The sequence below is a fragment of the Sander vitreus genome, chromosome 2, assembly GCF_031162955.1.
Source record: "Sander vitreus isolate 19-12246 chromosome 2, sanVit1, whole genome shotgun sequence".
NCBI lineage: Eukaryota > Metazoa > Chordata > Actinopteri > Perciformes > Percidae > Sander > Sander vitreus.
Genome location: NC_135856.1, coordinates 28,777,626 through 28,800,760, shown reverse-complemented (window position 1 = coordinate 28,800,760; position 23,135 = coordinate 28,777,626). Strand labels below are relative to the sequence as shown.

The following is a 23,135-nucleotide window of genomic DNA, read 5'->3' as shown; positions in this document are numbered from 1 at the left end:
TGACTTTAGAACAAAAGCATATAGTGCTGGACTCGGTCGAGACCAACTAGAATATTTGGTGAGTCCAATGCCCGACTCCGAGACAAGTCAGAGTCCAAATACCAACGAGTCCAAGACGAGTCTGAGACAACAGAAAAGCATCTCGAGTCCGGACGCAAGTACTACAGCCCTGATTACAACAGACACTAGTGAACTAGTGTAGTTGTAGACAAGAGAATTGTGTTTAATAACACGTCACAATACAATACCACAGAAAGTCAATACATTGAAAAATAACGCAATTTCACTATTGTTTATTACTGCAACAGATGTATCCCTGCAGCTTCACGCTGTTCAGTTTGGTTCTATTGAAAGTATGTTGACAACATACTCCATTGCACACATCATCCTTGTGTAGTACTTAGTTTTCACGGTCTAGTTGATTTAATCTTGAACAACTCCCAACAGTATTTGCCTTATACTTTGAATACTGTAGCTGTCTCATAAAGCGCCATTTTAACAATCCATTTAAGGAGTTTTGTGCATGGATGCTTCATCGCTCTGTGAACTGATTACTTTTTCCCACCACTAGACCTCAGTATGTCTGTGTTCCTAATGTTTGGACAGACTTGCAAAGCAAAGGCACAAGCTGAGAATACCCAGAATTACAGAGCTTCAGGCCTAGTGAACTGAAAGTGGGATGCTCAGTTGAGATAAAACTAAATACAAGAACAGCCAGAGGGAAGGCATCACCAGTCAGGTGCCTGAGACGACGCAAGTCCCGTAAATAAACTGAAAGACAAGACCAGCATGCTGCCCAGTAAGTCATGTGTGATTTCAGACTTTGAAACTTGGCTATTAATGAATAATTCTAGTGTGATTTCCACTTTTGCACATTTTCAACCAGCTTCATGTTATCAATGAAAGTTTTCATACTGAGGATTAAGTTATTTCAAACCGTTGAGCTCATTCACTCTTATTCTGTTTCAAACTGCATAGTAAACATGCAAACATTAATCAATCTATTGTATAAGTGCTCGTATTATGCTTTTTCCCTTTCCTTTATTGTGTTATATATTATTATTATATATATTTTTTGTGCACATTATAGGTTTACAAAGTGAAAAAGCCCAAAGTCCACCCCAAAGGCACTTACCATCTCCAACAGAAAACACTGTTCACAAACTGCTCCAAACAGCTCTACTGTAGTCCAGCCTTTACTTCCGTGACAAATGTGCGTCACTTTGTAACACACGTTATAATGCTCGCCTAGCTGCTAGCGTGGTACGCCCTCATGCTCTGCAACTGACTGGCTAGTAGTCCTTACCTAGCTACTGCACATGTGTGACTCCCAACAAAGATGGAACAGAAGTGTGATGTCTCACTCTGTAGCTAAAACAGAGAGCTCAACACACAGGGTGAAAAGAGGAGCTGCAGCAATGTGTAGTACAACAAAAATCTGGTGTTTTTTGAAAATTAAACCATGTAAACCTATTCTGATATAACCTCTAAATACAATTATCAACCTGAAAATGAGCATCATATGAGCACTTTAACCACGTATCCTATTCAGTGCCACAGAGGCAGGAGATACAGGCCAACACTATCACAACAGTAATGTCTGACTATAAGCAACAAGAAAGGAGTCTCAGACACCATTGCATATTAAAGCACAAGAGATGAAATATTCCCAAATGTTCCTTTTCAAAATAGAAATGCAGTTAATGGTAAATGTTTCCCCATATCCCTCCCAAAAAAACAGACAAGCCAAACAAGTAAAATGCAAGTTATGGCCGCAAAATAGAAAATAAATAGAGCTTGATATACACTGTTAGAGAACAAGAGAGAGAGAGAGAGCATTTATGCCACCTTCATTACTAAAATGAAATGGAAATATTCAAAGAGTAAGGTTTTAAAGGCCCTGAAAACAATTTATGTTATAAAGAAATACTTAAGATTTAAAACCAAGTTTCCAGGGGCTTTAAGTAAGATTACTGAATACTACAATACAATGAAGTACATTTTTCACAGACGGTACATTAAGCTAAGCATGCAAAAGGTAATCAGCCACTAAAGATATTACTGTGTAAATGCTCAGCAAAGCTCAGTGACAGAATTCTCACAGTTAGGTCCACAGACAGCATCACTCCTAACTCTGTATTCCTTCTAAAGCTTACATTCAATTCACTTGTTTCTTGTAATGAAGACGGAGAAAGGAAACCGCAGAGAAGAGGTACAACACTTAACACCATTCAGACTGGCAATATTTTTTTTTAACACAAGTTACAAGACCATTTATTTAACAAACCATCTGCATCTTGTGATCATGGGGGCTCCTTTTAAACTTGGCAATCCTTAAAATAACTCCAGTAACGGAACTAAAGCTAAACTAATACTCAACATCAAAGCCTCTGCTGTCAAAATGACTGATTTATTGCTCCTCTGTGCCTCAAATCTACATTTTCTTTAGTTGGAGAAGAAGTATTTGAGGTACCAGCTGTATCCTCACCTGGGTAGAGCTGGTAGGAGCCTGTGTGGTGCCAGCAGGGCATGTAGCGAATCCTGAGGGGTAACCAAGCCCCTCCATCCATACTCCCCCTATCAGGGCCCCTCGCAAACTCAAACACACCAAGTGGAACACACAGTCCAAGACGAGGCACACACACACACACACGCACAGCTGACAACATCACAGGAAGGAAGTGCAAGAGAGAGGGAAAACAGGGAGAGAAGAAGAAGGAGCGAGAGAGAGAGAGAGAGAGAGAGAGAGAGAGAGGCTGTTGGTGGTGGTGAGCAACCTGGCTGACAACCTGAGAGATCGTAAAGAGAGTAAGGTCACAAAAGGCACACGCACCTGCATGTACATTCACACACACACACACACACACACACACACACACACACACACACACACACTCGCTCTCTCTCTCTTCTGTGAGCTTCCAGGTAGCAGGTAGGTAAGTGATACAAGCACACACAGGCCTTGAGATGATGAATAATTCAGAGGCGAGGGAGGACGGAACTAAAAACGCCGGAGCAAAAGCGCATTCATGTGCGCAAAAGGCAAACGCACCTGCATGAACATTCACTCACTTACTCACACACACACACACACACACACACACACACACACACACACACACACACACACACACACACACAAAAACTGCAGTATTGATGAGGATGAGGAGCTTGGTTAAAGGAAGGCCACTACTGAGACTAATGAGGCCTGCAGGAAGCCCCCATGCTGCTACGCACACACACAAACTGACAGATTAAAAGATCAAGGAAGAATATCTGTCAACCTATTCTTGTCTTGACTTTTCTAATAGACAAAAATAAATAAAAATTTGTGAGATGGATTCGCAATAAGGCCAATGCAGCATGTAATATAATACTGCTATAGGCCTTAAAAATTACTCTGCAGGTCTAATTGCTGTAATCAACATCAACTATACTTCTTAAACTAAATCTTTTGCTCTGAAAATACACATTATTGTGAACGGTTTCCTGGTGTCTATACTGAACTATGGATACATTATCATGTTAAACTCAATGATTGATTTCATTAGTTTTTGATAAGTGTGTAAAAACGACTATGAAACGGAATTACTTTAAATTAGGTGCTTTCCGACCGGATAGTACTTTTTAGAGGAAAAGTACACTTCTAAGCAGTTCTAAGAACTACTCTCCCCCAAAATCGTTTTTTTCCGTTTGCATTCCCACTGGCCATAGGGACTGGTAGGAGGGGTAAGGGAGTGACGCAAGCACGGCAACGGTCTTTATCGCATCATCACTAGACCTTAGCGCCACATACAACAACAGCAAATGATGCTAATACTTGTGCAGTTTTCCTATATTAAATGCACGTCCATTCTTGTAGTAATTCACGTAATGTTTTGCTCAACACAGACGGGGCTTTATTATACTCGGAACAGACCCCGCCTCTGCCTGCTGTGTGTGTGTGTGTGTGTGTGTGTGTGTGTGTGCGTGTGTGTGTGTGTGACGGCTGGCGAGCCACAGGACACGCTTGTGGAGTTTAACTCCGAAAAGACAGTTAACCACAGGTTCCCATTAATCTTATGACGGACATGTGTTGTGATATTTAAACAAACGAACCATCAACGGCAAAATAAAAGCCTCTTATTTACGAGAGCGGTCTGAGAGACCTCCAGCTTACCGCGAGGTGTCTGAGCATGACTGGCCGAGCGACGAACTAGAAGCTGGGGCAGGCGCTTGCTGGCTGTCGCCTCACTTCATGGAGCTTCTCAACTCCGAAAACTTTGAAGCAAATTGTCAATTCGGCATTAATTTTCGCAAGACTGCCTATATTCGAAATCTAAACAGTTAATTTCTCGCCTATAACGTTGTCAGAAGTGAATTTAATGATGAATAAGATGGTGAAAATTGTTAAAAATGTCCCGTTGTTGGTTGTTGCTCTGCCTGCAAGTTCCGAGTTGGCAGTGGGCGTGACTTATAAGTTCGACCAATCAAGTACACCTAGGAAAAGGGAAAAGACCCTGCTCTGGAGTAGGAGCTAAAAAAGTACGCTACAGTGGCCAGAGGAACTTCAAAATCCCCAAATTTTTCCTGTCGGAACACGACAAAAAAAGTGTTCTAGGAACATTTAGTTCTAAGAACTGCAAAAATCCCTCCGGTCGGAAAGCCCCTATTGTATTAAACATGAAAATGTAGTGTGTAGCTTTATCATTGCTGACAGGAAAAAAGCTTTTAAAAGAACTAGTATTCATGCAATTGCTAAATCTGAGTCACAACCAGCCATTTGAGAGTGTAAAATTAAAATGGTGGTTTATGGGATGAGTAGTTCCTTCGCTCTATAATAAAAATATGTACACAGTCTTGTACCTTTGACTTTTTTTTTTATTTTATGTTCGTTTTTCTCGAAATGATATGTTGTATGCTTATGCGTCACGTTGTAGCTGGTTAGCCTAAGGCATGGTCTAAAATTCTTTATATACAGATTTTTCCAGACGTCAATGGGAGAAATGAATGGGAAATTTACTTCCGGAACCCAAGGTCTCTCGTAGGAGGGGCGGGACTGTTGAGCTCTATTGCAACTGGTAAAGAGAAAGTCACAGTGACACTGCCAGGTAACTGTGTAAAAATCACAACTTTACTAGTGTTAATCTTTTTATCTTTGATTATCAAGTGTCCCACAGAATTGTTAAGTAGGCAAAGAAGTCATTAATTCAACATGCTGAATACTCTATTAAAGATCCCTTGTGCTTACTATTTTGTAAATAGATTGTTCATTCATTTTAGACATTTGCAGAATGTACTTTAACCCTTTTACACTAAAAGAAAGGGACACATTTTGAGGTTACGAGGTTATTATGCAATGGTTTTACTGGTCTGGCCCACTTGAGATCAAATTGGTGCTGTATGTGGCCCATTACTAAAATGAGTTTGACAGCCCTGTCCTATACCATCGTACTCCCTACATCACATGCACATAACGGTGCAAGGAGAGAGAGCTTTGCTCATTACTCACAAACAATACATCCTCCTTTCCACAAACACGTGGTGTGAAGAAGTGGCCAGACAGAAACACTACATTTGAGCTGATTGTAAACATGTCTTCCATGCATTCTTTTGTCTTGTTTCTCACCTCCTTCTCTTCCTCCTTTTATCCCCCATATGCCATGAATTGTCTTTCATGTGCATTTGTGAGGCGTTAAAGCACCATTAGAAGTCTCCTAAATCAGAGACCTTTCGTTATTGTTAGCACATGCTAATTGCGCGCGTGACACCAAGAGTTCACTTAAACGAACACAGAATAAATGCCTGAAAGGTTTGACATGCTAATTAAAAGTACAGACCCAACAGAATATAAATGCATTTTGATAATGAACTTTTAAACTATTGTTTTCGATTCCCAATGCCGTTTCACAAACCCGGGTATAAATTAGTAGGGTGAATGCAAAACCACTCATTTATCCTTTCATTGCAGTCCGAAGAGCACCATGTTCTGTATCTCAGGTCCTGTCCATGATTTGACACAAGTTGTTGTTGTACAGCTACAAATGTGGGACAATCTTTAGGTTACAGCCTGCCAACCTCAGCACAGCAGGAAGAGGTGGGGCAGACGTTGAGCAGGTGAAACCAGAATGAGTAAAAGCAGCCACAATGAGGTGTCTACAATGACCATGGCCATAAGCCTTCACTTTAGAAGAGGACAACTGGCCCAACACAATTAGCCATTTATTTCATCCCATTAAATGCTACTTAAAGTAGATCACAACTGAAGGATGAGGGAAGCCAATTAGATAAGCCAATTAGAGATGATGAGTAAAGTCATAGATTAAAAAACAGGTATTCAAATGTTGTAAAGAAGTATCTACTCACCTCCATCGGAGACTGCGGCGGACTGTAAAGAAGCACAGAGAGACATGGATTAGCAGATTCCCTCATCACCCAGATGACACATATTCCTACAAGCTCACACAATGCATGTGGGCTAAAAGGCAGCTGCCCGGGCACGCACTTTTGGCCACATGCAGACACAAACACAGAATGACTGTGTTTTTCTCACAGAACCTGGCTCATTATCACACACGCTTTCACATCATGACACAGTCAGGTTAGCGCCCACACTCATTGTCTTGTGTGTGGGTGGAACCATCTCTGAACTGGCTGTGCTTGCTCTGCAAGAAAGCCTCCTAAGAGGGGTGGGGCTTACTGTGTGTGTGTGTGTGTGTGTGTGTGTGTGTGTGTGTGTGTGTGTGTGTGTGAAGTTTAGGCCTACCTGCCCCCGCTTTTTACAGTGAAGTGTGATGTTTGCTTGCATATCTCATGATCACCAATTATAGCTAAAGTTATCAAACATGTATCTAATCTAATCCCACACAACAGACAAAGATGACTATGCAGACACATATTCAAACCAAATGTACTCAAGTCTCTCACTCACACACACACACACACACACACAATGCAGTGATCAGTGATTTTTATCCCAGACATGCTGAGCTCGGATGAGATCATTTGACACAGACATCAGTAATGTAGCCAACTCTGGAACATAGCTGAAACACTCTGTGACTCAGAAAGAGCAAAAGGAGAGGAATAGACAAAAGAGAAAAGGGGAAAAGAGACAGAGAGACAGAGAGGAGGGTAAGCACCAATTAAAGACAGACGTGTTTGTTAAAGACAGAATACCAAACTCGCATCAGATCTCTGGTATTTCTGTCAGAAGCTTTTGTTGCTGTTAATTTGACTGCTAATCTCCCTAAGGACTGGCTTTAAAATTACTCATAGGATGGGAGTGCATATTTGCTGGTTCTGGACATAGACCCTGCAGTTGTCATAAAGGGTGAGCTATAAAGACCAAACCCATTTTTAATAATAAATATTATTATTATTATAAACTATTTTTGTGTACTAGGCATGTTTATTTCTGCTGTAAAGTTTAGCATTTTACCATTGCTGTCTATTGACTCCCTTTCGGAGCCAGCCTCAGGTGGCCATTCGAGGAACTGCAGTTTTCGGCACTTCTGCGTTGGCTTCATTTTTCAGCCCGGGATGTTGCCGCTTGAGGGGTTCTGAAAGTTTTTTTCAATGATACATTTGCATTTGGAAATTTGAATGCTCTCTATATTACTCAGCACAGACACATGGGAGTCTCCTGGATGACTTGATGTTTCTATGGGGTTATCTTCTGGTCATCAGTTAGAATTGCAATGCAGACATTTATTCAGACTTTTAGCATATTTGGAACACTGTTGTAACATTGTATATTATATTTGAACTAAACACTGAGCAGCATTTGCACAGCTGTTTATGACATGCTATGCGCGCGCGCACACACACACACACACACACACACACACACACACACACACACACACACACACCCTGCCTTTACTCACAGAGTGAAAGCAGACTTTAATACAGAGGGATCACAGCTTCTACCTTGAGTTAATTCCATCACTATGCCTGGGGAACCAGTATATAGTTACAGTTACTTCACTCTTTGAATTTACATGAATTGAAGTAACCCAGTTACTGTCAGCTTTTTGCAGTAACCTGATTAATTAAACGTCATTTACGAAAGAAGCCCAGTATATAAGTAAAGCATTAGAGGGCTGGAATTTCTCAGCCATGTGGATATACTGCACTGAAATGCATATTAAATGCAGTTTGTACAAGAACACAAATGCGTGAAGAGTTTAAACATGGAGAGTATTGAAAGAAAATGTCATTACTTGTAGGAGTATGTCTTTGTCTAAAAGAATGAATGACTAAAACTGAAACTGACACTAAAACAAAAATAGAAGCTTCTAGTAGTCTAAATAAGCGTTTCCACAGCTGAACAGTAGGCTGTAAAAGGAGAAAAAAACTGTACTCTCTGGTCTGGAAGCAGCATCTTATTTGCCTGGGTCTAGACCTTTGAATCCGCCCACTGCACAGAGTTGACTGATGAGACAGATGTATACAAAGGGTTACTAGTAGACACACGAGTAGACAATACTGTAACAGTATTGTCTGAAATCAGGCAAGCATCTTATAGCACTAACACCATCCTTGGTTCATAAATCAAATCTTACAGTAACCAGGTCACCACAGTAGTCACTCTCCGGTTAGTCAATTCTCAAAAATATATATAGCTGTACAATTGCTGCATACACAAATCCTGCAATATCCTGACAAAGATTAAATGTACACTTTTAAACTAATCAAATCTAATTGAGGTGACCCCCTGGGGCAGCATATGTGCTGCTTTGATTCAAGTGCATCTTGGCCATTTTGTCATTTGGGCCAAGCTGTCGTGGCCAGATGGCACTGCCAGCGTAATCACTGGGATTAGCTATTTCAGGTTGGCACTGGCGTGTGAAAAGAGATTTTGTGTGACTTAATAGCAGTTGACTGTGGTCGAACCATTGCCCAGGACAAGAGGAAAACGGCAGAGGCAGAAACCTCCCCAGTGGAAACTGGTTACCTGATCCCTACGCTGATTATACTCCCACACATTTCACATCTCACACATTTCAACAGTGTGTATTCTCTCTGATGTCAGTGTGTGTTTCATGTGTGTGTGTGTTTGGACATGCTGTGTATTTTATATGGGTTAAGCCTATGTATGCATGTGGTCAACATCTGTTAGAGGTGTCTTTTGTATGTAGGGTACATTCTTCTGCATGTGTGTGTGTGTGTTCACCCCCCTCCCATTCAGCCCCAGTGTGATCACTTCCAGACGTACTCTGTGGTGGAGTGGTTTTGCCCCTAGTCGAGTCCCCTCTCCTCTCTATCCTTCCTGCACCTCTAACCCATTTCAAACTCCCTCCTTTTGTTTGTTCTTTTCCTCCTATCCAGTCATCCCACTCTTTCTTTCTTTGTCCCCCATTATCATCTCTCTCCTTCCACTCTTCCCTCAAGTCATTCCCTCCTCCACTCCCTTCCTACCTCCTTCAACCCTTCCTTAGTCATTCCAGTGGCGTTCCCCCTCCTCTCCTGGCAGATCCTGGTCATTCCTGACAGCCCACAGGGTTTTCCAGACTTTCCCTCCTCTCCCTAACCCCCTATCCACAGAGAAGCTGGAAAATGTAACAGTCTTGATAATAGAATATCATAACAATGATATCCCCCCCAGTATGTCATAAAGTGTGTTCTACTTTTAGCCTCCACTGCTTTCAAACTTAGTGAGCTCTACATTACCTCAGTATTACTGGCAGAAGGGATTTACCACTATGTCAGCCCCAATATTGTCTGCAGTTGTTTTCTGCTGAGGCTAATTGTTCACAGATATTAATGGGGCTTTTACGTCCCATATTTCATAGAATAAATGTGCTGATAAAATCAGCAGAAAGACACCGCAGCACATGACTGATGGTTATGATTATGGTTTCCACATATGTGGACTCGGTTCCAAGCAAAGCCTCAGAATGTGTGTGTGGTTATGAATTTTGTGAATTCAAAAAGAACTGTAGCTAATGGTTTCTTCTTATCAATTATCATGTCAACACAGTATTTGTTTGCCATTTAAACAGCCTCAGAAAAAGTCAGTCACGATGTTGCATGACAGCCATTGCTAGGAATATTTTTATTACATTTCAGTGTACGGGCTTGCCGAATTGGTGCTGACTTTTAGGGCAGACAAAACAAAAGACAACGACCCACGAGGCAGAAAACCCTGCACCTTTAAAATAACATCTTTTCAACAATGAAGTAGAATAACAGTTTGGTCCTATGATAAGTAACAACTGAAAAGATATGATGTTGGCGTGCTACACTAGCAAGCTTATCACTTATTCCCCACTGCATGGTTCAGCTGGACTCGACTCGACTCACTTTTGGTACCAGGTCCTTTTCTCTTTTCGTTTTACATTGCGGATAGTTGCCCCTCAGTGTAAATCTGGGCGAGTGAATTGAAAAAGAAATGGTGGTGTCCTTGGTAGCTTGGGTATTTACAAATGGCTGGTTTGTGCAGGATGTCCCATGCCCCACAGGTGACAATTCTAGTCACAGTTCTCATTGACCATCAGGAGTCTGCAGCCATGCTGTACCATGCAGTGGAAATGCGGCATCACTTCAGTCAAATACTTGATTTTCTATTGCACTGACATGTGCATCAAAATGCCTGACTGGGATGTTTTTCTGGTGTAGGCACAGCTTGTGATGTGTATTTTTTTTTTTAAACACATAAAAGAGCATTTTTGTGTCCAAGGTACAGTATGTACCAAGCAGGACATTTTACAATTCAAAAATCAACTTGTCTGTGTTCTCTGGTGGACAAACTATACCAGATCGCCTAATTATTCTATATAACTCAAATGCAGTCCTAAATAGATTGTAGAATAATAATGAATTAAAGCTGCAACCAGCGATGGACGGGCCCTCGCGCCTCTGTGCGTGTCGGGGTTACCAGCGGACGCCGCTCCTTGCGACGGTACATTTGCGCGGCACTCAGACGCCGCAAATCGTCACCAATGAAAAGGGAACTCCCTGCTTAGTTCAACAATACCTCACACAAGACTCTACGTCATACAGTTCATTAGCTGTGAAAAGGGGCATGGCTAAATTATAGGGGGCGGGCCAAACCATCACCAATGAAGAAGGAACTCTCTGCTGAGTTCAATGACACTTCACACAAGACTCTACCTTAAACGGTTCAAATGTTACGAAAGTGGGCGTGGCCTGATTACGTGGGCGTGGTTACAGTATAGGGGGCGGCTCAGTATCACATGTCGACCACACATTATAAGTTTCATGTAAATCGGATGATGTTTGTCATAAAAGGCGCATTTCCTGTTGCCAGCGGGAGGCGCAATGACCAAAAGTAAATATTGGCCTGTAGATGTCCTCAGACCTGGACCCTTGCCAATCGTGAGAAATTTCAGGCAGATACGACAACGTACACTCAAGTTACAACAATTTCTTTGTTCATCGCTAAACACTCAAAATGGCCGCCACGCCCACACTGTTTGACGAAAAGTTTTTCTTTTAATAACGTTTCATCTTTAAGGTGTTGAGATGGTACAGACCAAATTTGAAGTCCGCCGGATGAAATCTCTAGGAGGAGTTTGTTAAAGTATAGCACCTTGACTTTTAGGACTACTTCCTGTTACCACTAGGGGGGCGCTATGACTTTAAGTAAATACCAGCCTTTATTTGTCCTCAGGGTTGGTCACTTATAAATCCTGAAAAGTTTGAGCCAATTGGACAATGTACACTCAAGTTAAACCCACTTCCTGTTTTGATGGCGAAACGCACAAAATGGCTGCCCCGCCACGGCCAGCCCTATGACGAAAAGTTTTTCTTTTAATAACTTTTCATCTTTAACGTCTTAAGATGGCACAGACCGAATTTGAAGTTGATCGGATGAAATCTCTAGGAGGAGTTCGTTAAAGTACGACGTGGAAATGGCCAAAATCGCACTAATTTTCGAACTTTGAAATCAAAATGGCGGACTTCCTGTTGGGTTTAGGGTATGGCTCCAATGACGTTTTTTGTACATCTTGACATGTTACATATGTCTACCAACCTTCGTGAGTCTACGTCAAACGCACTGCAGGGGCTAAATTTTTTTTTACTTTGTAGGGGGCGCTAGCGAGCCATTTTTGTGCGCCTATTCCTGAAACCCTTAAAATACGTACATTTTCAAAAATACGTAAAATTTCCAATTTTGGTGAGTTTTTGAATATGTTAAGCCCCTCAAAAAGCCAATTCATTTGCAGAAACTAATTCCTTCAGTTTTAATAGGGCCTTCGCCGCTGTCGGCGCTCGGGCCCTAATTACTATCAATGCCGTTGAACGTCATTGGAAATATGACCGCAAGTAACAATTATTTGTAGGTATCAATTAATCTGTTGATTGTTTTTTATTAATAAATTAATAAAAGGTTTAGTCTATAAAATAGTAAAAAAAATGCCCATTACAATTCTCTGAAGCTCAAGATGACACGTTCAAACTGTTTGTTCTTTCCAACCAATAGTCCAAAACTCTTTACTATTTATTTTTTGACTAAATAAACTTGATAAAATGATTTAAACATTTGATCATCAATGGACCAATCATTTCAGCACTTCTATTCAGTAATGTCAAATCTTATCTGATTTGTAATTGGTCCAGTAGCCTAAATGTTTTTAATTTCAGTCAGCATGTGGATTCTGGCCCCTCTGTAATTTTCTTAAAATTTAGAATTCACAAAAATAAAATAAAAACTAGAATTACCGCCTTCTGGTTGTATGCCTCTGCCAACCAGTCAAGTTGCAGTTTACATCAATGTCTTAAACATAATATATGTAGTGAAGACTTTGAAGGAATTTAATAAAAAGTATCAAAAGCTATTATTGTATTGTTTGGTGAAACATAGATGCTTCAAACACATCTTCAACCCGACAAAACAGGAGATCTATACAGTCACCACAGTTTCAATGTCAGTGTCACCAATTCAGTATACCCGTTATGGCGTTGAATATTGGCCAGAAAAGTGTTTTTGCAAAACATTATGATGTCACCGTGAACCTGACCTTTTGGATATAAAATGTCATCACTTCATCATCTTATTCTATTAGACATTTCAGTCAACTATTATAATTAGTGTAGGAATTCTTGAGAAATGTGACTCGTGAGGTCACAGTGACGTTGATCTTTGACCTCCAAAATCTAATCAGTTCATCCATGAGCCCCAGTAGACATTTGTGCCAAATGTGAAGACATTTCTTCCAGGGGTTCCTGAGATATCACGTTCACAATAATAGGACAGATGGACAGACGGATGTGTGGACGCACAGACAGACAACCCAAAAAGATAATGCCTCCGCCCACCGAATATTATGGTGTTCTGAGAAGTGCTGTGCTCGGAGCAGTGATACAGTGGAAGTGTTGTGTACAGTTATATAATGCACACACTCTGATATCCACTTCAACAAAAGATAAGATGGCTGAATCACATGTCTTCACCACCTTTGCTGGCAACACACGCTGGTCTGGTTCAAACTTCCACACCTATTTTTCCTTCCTAGTACATCGCTGCTGCTGATAGGTGGGATTTGTAGTGTGTACTACTTTATGACTTTGTTGATCAGTAGCATTAAAAATAACCCGCTGGATTATGTGTGGTTTAAAAACATGATCATTTTGTCAACAGGTCACAACATGTTTGTACACCAACATCCTCCTTGAACATAAAATGCTACCTTGTAGCCACATGCCTGGCTTGTTCATGTTTGTGTGTGTGTGTGTGTGTGTGTGTGTGTGTGTGTGTGTGTGTGTGTGTGTGTGTGTGTGTGTGTGTGTGTGTAGGGAGTGGTTGGTCACTGTGTGTACAGGTCCCAAGTGTTTATTAGCTGTGACTAGTGGGAGACGGGTGGCTTACATCATCTGTTATGAAGCCTGGACGTCAAGTTCAAACTATGGCAAAACACAGGGTACGATTTACAGCCGTTCATGCTCACTGTTATCATAATATTAATATGTTCAATGCCATACAAGTCTCCTTAAACAATCTTAAGTTTCCGAAAATGTTCCCTGTCTGTTTACATGCGTCTAGGTGGACGATGGTTCCTGGAAAAAGACGTTCTGTTTTATAGAATAAGACACAGAGCAGCCAGTAACAGGGTGAATTAAAAAAAAAAGTCTATCTGTGGGAGAAACTGTCAAGGATAACATATGCACTCACTAACTCTCTCACACTCACACTCACTCACACACACACACACACACACACACACACACACACAAAGACAACACTGTGTGTACCACAGGAACCTATTCCTGGCTCCAACACTGGAGCTGTAACTGCCACCTTTGGTAAGGAATGATATGACTTAACAGACTGAAATATGGAAGAACACTGAACATATCTTCTGTCTACTCATGTACCTGTAAACACTGGCATTACTACAGGAGGCCACACCTATAACGGAAACAAATGACACACACATACTGTCATTTACACGCAAACACACTGACACACACACACACGCTTCCAGTTGAGGAGGAAGCTGTTGCGCCAACAGTCTCAATGTGTGCGAGTGCCTGTGTTTACTTTTGAATATGAGGTGAATAGTGGCTGCCATTGAGAAGGCCAGAGTCACCCTGCCAGGACTGGCAACCATGAAACCGCTTAGCTTTAGCAGAGTTTAACTCAGAGAGAGGATGGGCTGAGGAGAACAAGCTGATTAGGTTAACGATCCAAAAGTAAAACGAGGCTCTGCAGGTGTGAGCACGGGTGATGACGCTCTCCATGCGACCCAGTGAGATGAAGAAAACTGATTTGCACAAATCTAAATCACTTCCTTAAAAAAGGGCAGATTTTCAAAAACCTAACCGACTAAATCAATGTATAAACAAACATAGAGCGATCAGCAAAGCTCTGTGTCAATGGCCGTATGTGTTCACCATCTAAACGTTCCTACAAACATTTCAAAACTTTTTTTATTCCTAAGTGAAACCCTCTGTGACCGTCTCTGGAATTCCGGGATAAATGCTGAAATCCCTGCGATGCATTCAGGAATCAATATCCACTCTCTATGAAAGGAAGGAATGTGGATCATGTTTGTTTTCCTGCAGGGAGCCACACAGGAGATGTGACTCAGAGGCCGAGCCGGTGATAACGGTTTGTTTTACTTGGCTGGTTGCCTTTAACGCACACAGACAGAAGAGGGTGCAAGACGTTAACACAATACAATCTGATCAAATACTTCCGTCTGAACACACTCACAGCTGCCAGTCCACACTGAATTAAGTGAAATTCACAAGAAATTAGTCAGGTTAGTCAGCTCACCTTTCCATTGTCTGCTGTTTTTTTCTCACTTTCCTTTACACATACACACACCAGACGAGCCTTTGAGGCGAAAACCCATACAGTATGACTTACAGAGGCAAGAAAAAATAAGCTCTTTCTGTATTTGCCTCCATTTGTCTCAATCTCTGGCCAAGTCTCTACCTCAGTTTCTCTTCCTCTCTCTTTCTCTCTATGTCCCTCTCTGGCCCGAAACACATCTGGCTTTGAGAGGAAAGGAAATACCCTAGAGCCGTCTCTTGTTAGTCTTTCTGTCTCATTTTACCTTTACACACACTTTCCCAGGCACCACCATGTTCCTTCTTTCTTAAACACCAGACAGGTTGACTTGTTCATTTCAACTGTTGTATTGTTTCTCTCCCATGAGCCCCTGTCCTCTCCGTCTATTTTGTCTTAATTTCTCTTCATTTGTCTTTCTATAGACGCCCTCTCTCCCATCCCTGTGTTCCCCTCTCATATGGTCTTAAGGTTATGGATTCTAGGGGTGCATGATTCAGAAAATGTCACGATTCGATATCGATTTTTAGGCTCAAGATTCGATTCAAAATGGATTTTCGATTCCAAAACGATTCTCGATAATAAAACAAAAAACCCGATTCACAGTATGTAAATGTAGTTACTTTTCCCATGTGATTGCAGTAGACATACAATTAATGTATTCATTAATAATTTTCATTTTTTATTTAAAAATATGAATCGATTTTTGGAATTCTGTGAATCGAATTTGAATCGGTAGAGCTTGAATCGCGATTCGAATGTGAATCGATTTTTTTGCACACCCCTAATGGATTCATCTTTCTCCCTGGGTACTTTGCTGTACGTTCTAGTCACCTCTTTCCTTCATCTGTCCCTGTCTATCTCACTTGTAGTTAGCAGAACAACACTGGTATACACCAGTGCCAGTCACTTGCACTGAATAACATTCCCACTTCTCTTTTCTCTTCCCCGTTCCATCCTTCTCTGATTTGTGTCATTAACTGTGCAGAGGGAATTAATGTCGGTAAAAGTGCTGCTGAATGTTTTCCACTCTTTGGCACTTTGGCAGCATTACAACTAGACTGTGGTTTGTTATTAAAAAAACAACTTTGGCTATTAAATCAGAGGATGTTTGAATATTTTGAATCCAGCATTAGTCAACTTCGCTTCTATGGACATAAATCAATGAGAAAGTGAGTCTATCCTTCAATTCCCTTCCTTCCTTACTTCCCAGTAAGCGTGTGTGTGTGCATACTACTTACTGTATTGAAGTTCCAGACTCGCTTGAAGGAGAGCCTCTTCCTCAGGCTCATCCTGCTCTCCTCTCACACAGGAGTAAACCCACTGACTGCTCAATCTACATGTCTGAACCACACAAACACACATGGAAACAGTCACACTCACACACACACATGTGCGCTGAGGCTGACAGAGCTTCTTCGGACTAGGGCAGGAAATTCATGCAGACAGCTGACTTGGATGGAGCCATGCCTCAGCACGCCTGTCACTCACACACACACACACACACACACACACACACACACACACCTAAGAATTAGCCTGAATTAGAATCTGCTTTAGCTGCACTAAGGAGATATAATACTGTATCTCACAGTTAACGTTCTATGTCTCTCTTACTACAACATACACGTCTCCTTCTGTTCCCCACACACTCCTCCACACACTTAGCTGACAGACTGACTAGGAAGTTCCATTCTCACGGAGACTCGGCTCCGTTTCCATAGTGACACGCCCCCATCAGGCAGCAGTTACCGAGAAGGGGAGGGAACAAAGGCCAGCCTGCCAATCACGCTGCAGCACAGCCCTTAACTCTCCACCCTCCTCCTACTCCTCCTTGTTCAAATCACAGTTAGGCAGGTTTAGGTATGATCCAATTCGACTGTTGGATGTTTTCTTGCGATTTTAAAAGTGTTTAAAACTTATTTACCTTGCTTTATGTATTATGAGCAGAGGGAGAGGAGAATAGGAAGCAAAATGGGTGAAGAGGAAGAAGAGAAAGCGTGTATTATCGAGCATCCACAAAATTAATTAATAAATGTCTGCAGGTTTGTTAAAAGGTCAACTGGAGCAAACAAAGGCACTTCACAGGACAGAGCAGCCACTCAGCATGCGCACGCACACGCACACGCACACACACACACACACAAACAAACAAAGGCTGCAATTGAATTTGTGCATATGGCTTTGAGCCTACACCTAGCTCCCTCTAATTTCCTGTTTTGGCAAAAAAAAGAGTAAGAGTTACTAAGAGTTTCTGTTACACCTTCTCCTATACCTCCACAGTCCGTCTTTTTGATGCCACTGTCTCCATCTGTAATGAGTCACAGTTGTGTACCATACAGTGATAGGAAAACATGATTACCAGTAAAAAGTGTGTGCGCGTGTGTGTGTGTGTGTGTGTGTGTGTGTGTGTGTGTGTGTGTGTGTGTGTGTGTGCGTGCGTGTGTGAGATCTGGTCTGGGTCCAGCATATAGGAGCAAGCTGTGTGTGTGTGTGTGCTTATATGTTTGTGGATGTTCAATTACAAATACAGTATTTCATAAATAAACTACAACATTTCAAATCATTGTTTTATACATGAAAATATGCTTCGTCTTCCTTACAAACCACAACAAACTCTCTTGTCTTTGCTCTCTGAACTGGACATGTATGACTGCCAGACTCTAAAGCTGTAGTGAATCGAAATGTCCAGTTATTGATTATATATATATATTATTTAGGGTCTCTTGCCTCGTAGGATGTAGCACCACCCAGAAGAATCAAAAACATCAAAGAGCTCAGCTGCACCCTCTAACAACAGAAGAAAACCAGTAACATTAAAAGCTAGTTTTCCCCCAATTATTTTTTAATAAAAAAGTGCAACTTTGATTGGCTCAGAAAAGGACATTTTCACTGTCCGGTTTTCAGCACCACAAGAGCCATTTGAGCCCATAGAGCTTAAGACCACAGCGCCATATTGTTGTTAAAGTTAATGTAAACCTTCCACGTCCCCGTATCATAGCAACATCAGGGATGGCTCCAGCACTAAGTCCCCCCATTACCACCACACACACGCACACGCACACAGACACACACACAGACACACACAGACACAGACACACACACACACACACACACACACACACACACACACACAGAGGCTAAAAGCGCTGCCAATGCCCTAATTACCAGAGCTTCTAACACGAAAGAGTCTGCCCAATGGAGCCCTAATTTTTTAAAACTTTCAAGTTTGCCTGGTTCAGTTACTTATATCAAATACACCTCAAAAGTAAACATTGGGTGCTTAATTTTAGAACAGGTAACTGGTCTTTCACAGATATTTGACAGGCCAGGAAGAACTATGAGTGGTGTTTGAGTAACCTGTGTGAAAGTTCAGTCCAAAACATATCCGTCAGCATAGGGGAAGAAAGAAGTACCGGGCGTCACACAGGATAAGAGGGATGTGACAAAGTTTAGGTTGGCTAAATCCACATCCTGATGAGAAAATGAAGAAAAGAGAAGAGAGGAGAAGATATCTCACTCTGTTTAGCCTAATTCCTGTGGTCTAGCCAAGCAGCTCTGTTTCCTTTTTGTGTGTGTGTGTGTGTGTGTGTGTGTGTGTGTGTGTGTGTGTGTGTAGGGTAGTTCAACATAAAAGGGAAATATTCTCCTCAGTAACACAACAGAACTACGCAAAGAAACCTTACACACGCTTGTGTGTACTCACACACACATACAGTACACATGTTTAAAGTTGTTTAAAGTACATTTTGTGCTTCTCCAGTAAATTCCCATTACTGTAAGAGTTTAAAGCACACCACGTATATTTACATAGCTGAAATAACAAGTATAGGTTTGAATTATAGTTTATTGCCTTACAGGAAGTTGGTCATATTAGGCTGCAGTTAGCATTATTTGTCAGCCACTATATTATCATGTCCCTGTTGCTTATTTCTAACTTGTGATGGCTATTTGTCTTAGATGGCATGTGTCTGTCTTTGGAACATGCTGACATACTAAATAGGTAGTTAAACAAACAATACATTATTATACTGTGATATAGTACCTTTTCAGGAAATTCAGTTAGGAAACTGTTTAGAGAGTTTTTGTCACATTCAGTCAATTAAATACCTGAAAATGCAGGCGCTTCATTACATTGATACATAAGTCATGTTTTTAACTTTTGCAAATCATCATCACATTGAGGAACATTTAAAAAGTGCAGACTTTAAGATAATAAATAGAGGGAACTGGAACTAATATCTTAAATCACATGTGTCAAACTCAAGGCCCGGGGGCCGAATCCGGCCCCTGGCAGGTTTTGATCCAGCCCGCATGTCAATTTAGGTTCACAATAAATGTTGGCCCGCCTAGTTGTGCACCAAAACAAAAAGACAGGAAACAGTTTTTCAAACGGCAACTACACAACACTTTAGAGCAGAATTTGGTAGATTTGCCGACTTTGGGACTTCCAGAAATTTCCACAGAAGCAGAGAGTTTTTGAAATTAAAGCTGGGAAACTGGTTGCTGTGAGTTTAGGGCTTTATGTGGACCAAACTGTAAGTAAGAAGACTATATCAGACATGGAATAATACAGTCAAAGATATTTGACTTTTTCTAAATAAAAGCATGAAAATAAACTCTATATGTCTGGCCCTTGATGCGATTCTCCTTTTCCAGTGTGGCCCTTAGTGAAGTTGAGTTTGACACCCCTGTCTTAAATTAAGCACTTGAGAGAGACAAAGTACAACACAGGAGGAATCAACAGGTGGTCTTCCATAATGCTTTATGAACAATACATGAAAACCATCTCTGTCAAATGAACCATATTTTTTCTGCAGAGAAGAGTTCATCATTTCGGTTTCTCTTTTTCTGTGCCTTGCACACTAATATGTTAATCTGACAAAACTCAACACTGCCCTCTGCTGTCATGACGGAGGCCGAGGCACTGAACACATTTTCTTTTACTGCTAGGGAACCACTATTCAAAGTGAGATGGTGAATGTTAGATGATGAATACATGAGTTAGCTGATCAATGTGTTAGCATCAATAGCTAATGGGGCTGGATAGGCCCCAGCTGAGAGCAGATCCCACTGGCAAGAACACACACACACACACACACACAAAACTTATTTACATACCAAAAAGATGCTCAAAGATAAGAACCTGCACACACATTTCTTCTTCTATGTGTGTGTGTGTGTGTGTGTGTGTGTGTGTGTGTGTGTGTGTGTGTGTGTGTGTGTGTGTGTGTGTGTGTGTGTGTGTTCCTTGTGATATCCCCTGGGAGCAGAGTGTGTAGGGGAGGGAAAATCAGATGATGAGACAGAATCAACACTGCTCCTGTACATGAAACACCTCAGGAGAACAGGAGTCACATTCAAATAAACACAATTGCCTCTTTTTTTATCTTCATCAAGTGCCAGATGGGTGCAGTTTAACCACATCAGCACAATCAAACATGTCATGTGATTAGTCAGTCACAGGCAGGACTGGGTATTAAATGGACTCACAGATACAAAGTTTTAGACAAAATAAGAGAAAAAGCTTACCAGTTAAGGACGTTGTTTGCCGTAGCTGTTAATCAAATACCCTGTCTTACAATCAGTCTGTTGCTGAACGTCTACATGTCTACTTGTTCCTCATTATTGGTGCAGTTTTCCTGTTTGGCATGAGTCATCATGATTTTCACCTCTGTCCTTTTTGCATAATTTTGCAGTGTTTGTGACTGATGCACCAGAAACTACTGTAAATGACTTTTTTTTTTAAAGGCACCAACACAAGCAAGCATATTAAGTTGAATAACAAGTGGCAGTGCAGTATGTGTCATCTTTAATGGAGATCTGACAATCACCAGTTATGAGTCAACATATAGACAAAGAGGCCAGATAGTCACTGCCTGAGTTGATGGTGCGCCAAGCATAAACATGTATGTATGTTGACTTTTTAAATATAATTACATTTGTGTGTGTGTGTCTTGGGGGGCTTGTGGGCCGCTCTTTTCTCACTGCTATGTTTAGTGAAATACTGTCCTCTGCTGCTTTCCACCAGAGTGTCAAAACCCCCCGCACTCACAATTGCGTGCGAGCGCGCACACACACACACACACACACACACACACACACACACACACACACACACACACACACACACACACACACACTACATTAGTATATATGCACTAGCACTTTATACATGGATACATTGAGTCTAACATATTTTTATTCATATTTTTACAGTGCAATTAGACATAATAACTACTTGGCATGGTGACATTTCAAAAGAAGATCACAGTAACACATCAGACAAACATCTTCAAAATAATACTTCTTTAAGACCAACTGAACAAAAACTAATACACTTTCTACTTTCTGATCCAATAGACTGAACCAAAGAATCAACAGGTTTCCCTTTAACTCAACAAAGCCACAAAGACCCCTGATGATTGGTCCGTACAGGTCACATGATCTGTCATTCCAGCGATAGGGCCTTGCAACTAAAGTTTCAGAGCGTTTAATTAATTTTAACCTAAGTAAATATGTATTAGACTATTAGCATGATTTGACAGCTCCCACCAGAACAAACACAGAAAACACTGACAGTTAAAGGAGTTTTTATATATATATATATATATATATATATATATATACACTGACAAGAAATCCATTTGTGTTATTTTTTAAACTAATATCATCTCCTCCATCAATGTTGATCTGAAACAGTCAGGATTGTGTTTTATAGCCTGAGTGCTATATGGGACAGGAGCAAGGGAGTCAAAACCGGGATCAAATATAGGTTGCGTCAAATATAGGGAGAGCAAACACACCTAAATTCCCACACACACACACACACGTGCACAAACAGCTTGTATACTCACTGGATCAGCGGTCGTTTCAGAATCAACGCTTAAAGTTTGCTGCTCCATGAAGGAAGAGACAAGTAATCCTCAGCGCTGCATGTGAGAGCTTCCTTCAGTACACATTGTCATCAGCTGTTGAATGTGTGTATGTGTGTGTGTATGTGTGCGTTAGAGAGATGAAGCGGCAAATCTTGATGGCTTTCAAATGTCCAAACCGCTACAGAATGTCGCTAGATTCCCCTTCCCTCTCGCTCTCTCTCTGTCATCCCCCCTCCTCCTCCTCCTCCTCCTCCCTCTCTATCTTCTCCCTCGCCCTGCCTCTCTGCTCTCCCCCTCCTCGTTCTTTGCTTTTCCACCCACCCTCGTATCATTTCTATTCCACCCACACTGCTGTGAGCTGAGAGACACCCGCATACACACACTCAAGACAAATGCGGAGGCACGGCTACAGAGGGAGACCCCCTTGCCATTAAGAAACACCCACGCACACATAAAATCAACACGGAGTTAAATGTGCTCTTCTCGTCATCTGCTTAGTATGCCCCATGCACGCAGAGTACACCCACATTCATAATGGGTAAAACATGGAGAAATGGATGCACTGAGCGTCAAGCAATGATTTATTCCGTAGGATTGAGAGCAGACAGTAGGACAGAGAAAGAGATGTGTCGAACAAAACAGGGAGATCATGCAGCTGACAGCAAGGATTGATATCTGTAGCGGTGATTAGGCTGTGTACAACTGAACTAAGGAGTAGCTGCATTCCTCAACATGCCTTGACACACAGTGGAGGTACTCACCCCCTTCCACACACACCCCTCCTACCCATCCTCCGATAGGCCCAAGGGTGAGGACAGCGGGTGAAGCACCACCTCACTCAAACTCAGCACTGATACAGTAAATAACCAAGAGAGTGTTATACAGACAGGAGGCAACCGCGTTGTTTGCCATAGTTTGGATCATGAGAATGTCGCTTTGAAAACAGCTTTGGAAAGTGTTTTAAAGTAATCTCAAAAAGGTATCCAGCTCCTGTTTTCACATAACAATGCAGGACC

General features: G+C 41.5%; 1 protein-coding gene across 5 annotated transcripts in view; it reads right to left on the bottom strand.

Moving 5' to 3' along the window:
* Positions 1–23,135, bottom strand: part of rgs12b (regulator of G protein signaling 12b) — a 46,043-nt gene that overhangs the window by 9,801 nt on the left and 13,107 nt on the right. For all 5 annotated transcript variants that reach the window (XM_078264781.1, XM_078264798.1, XM_078264790.1 and 2 more), the window contains exon 6: positions 6,346–6,367. In XM_078264781.1, coding sequence (XP_078120907.1) covers positions 6,346–6,367 — 22 coding nt within the window. The remainder of the gene's footprint in view (positions 1–6,345; positions 6,368–23,135) is intronic.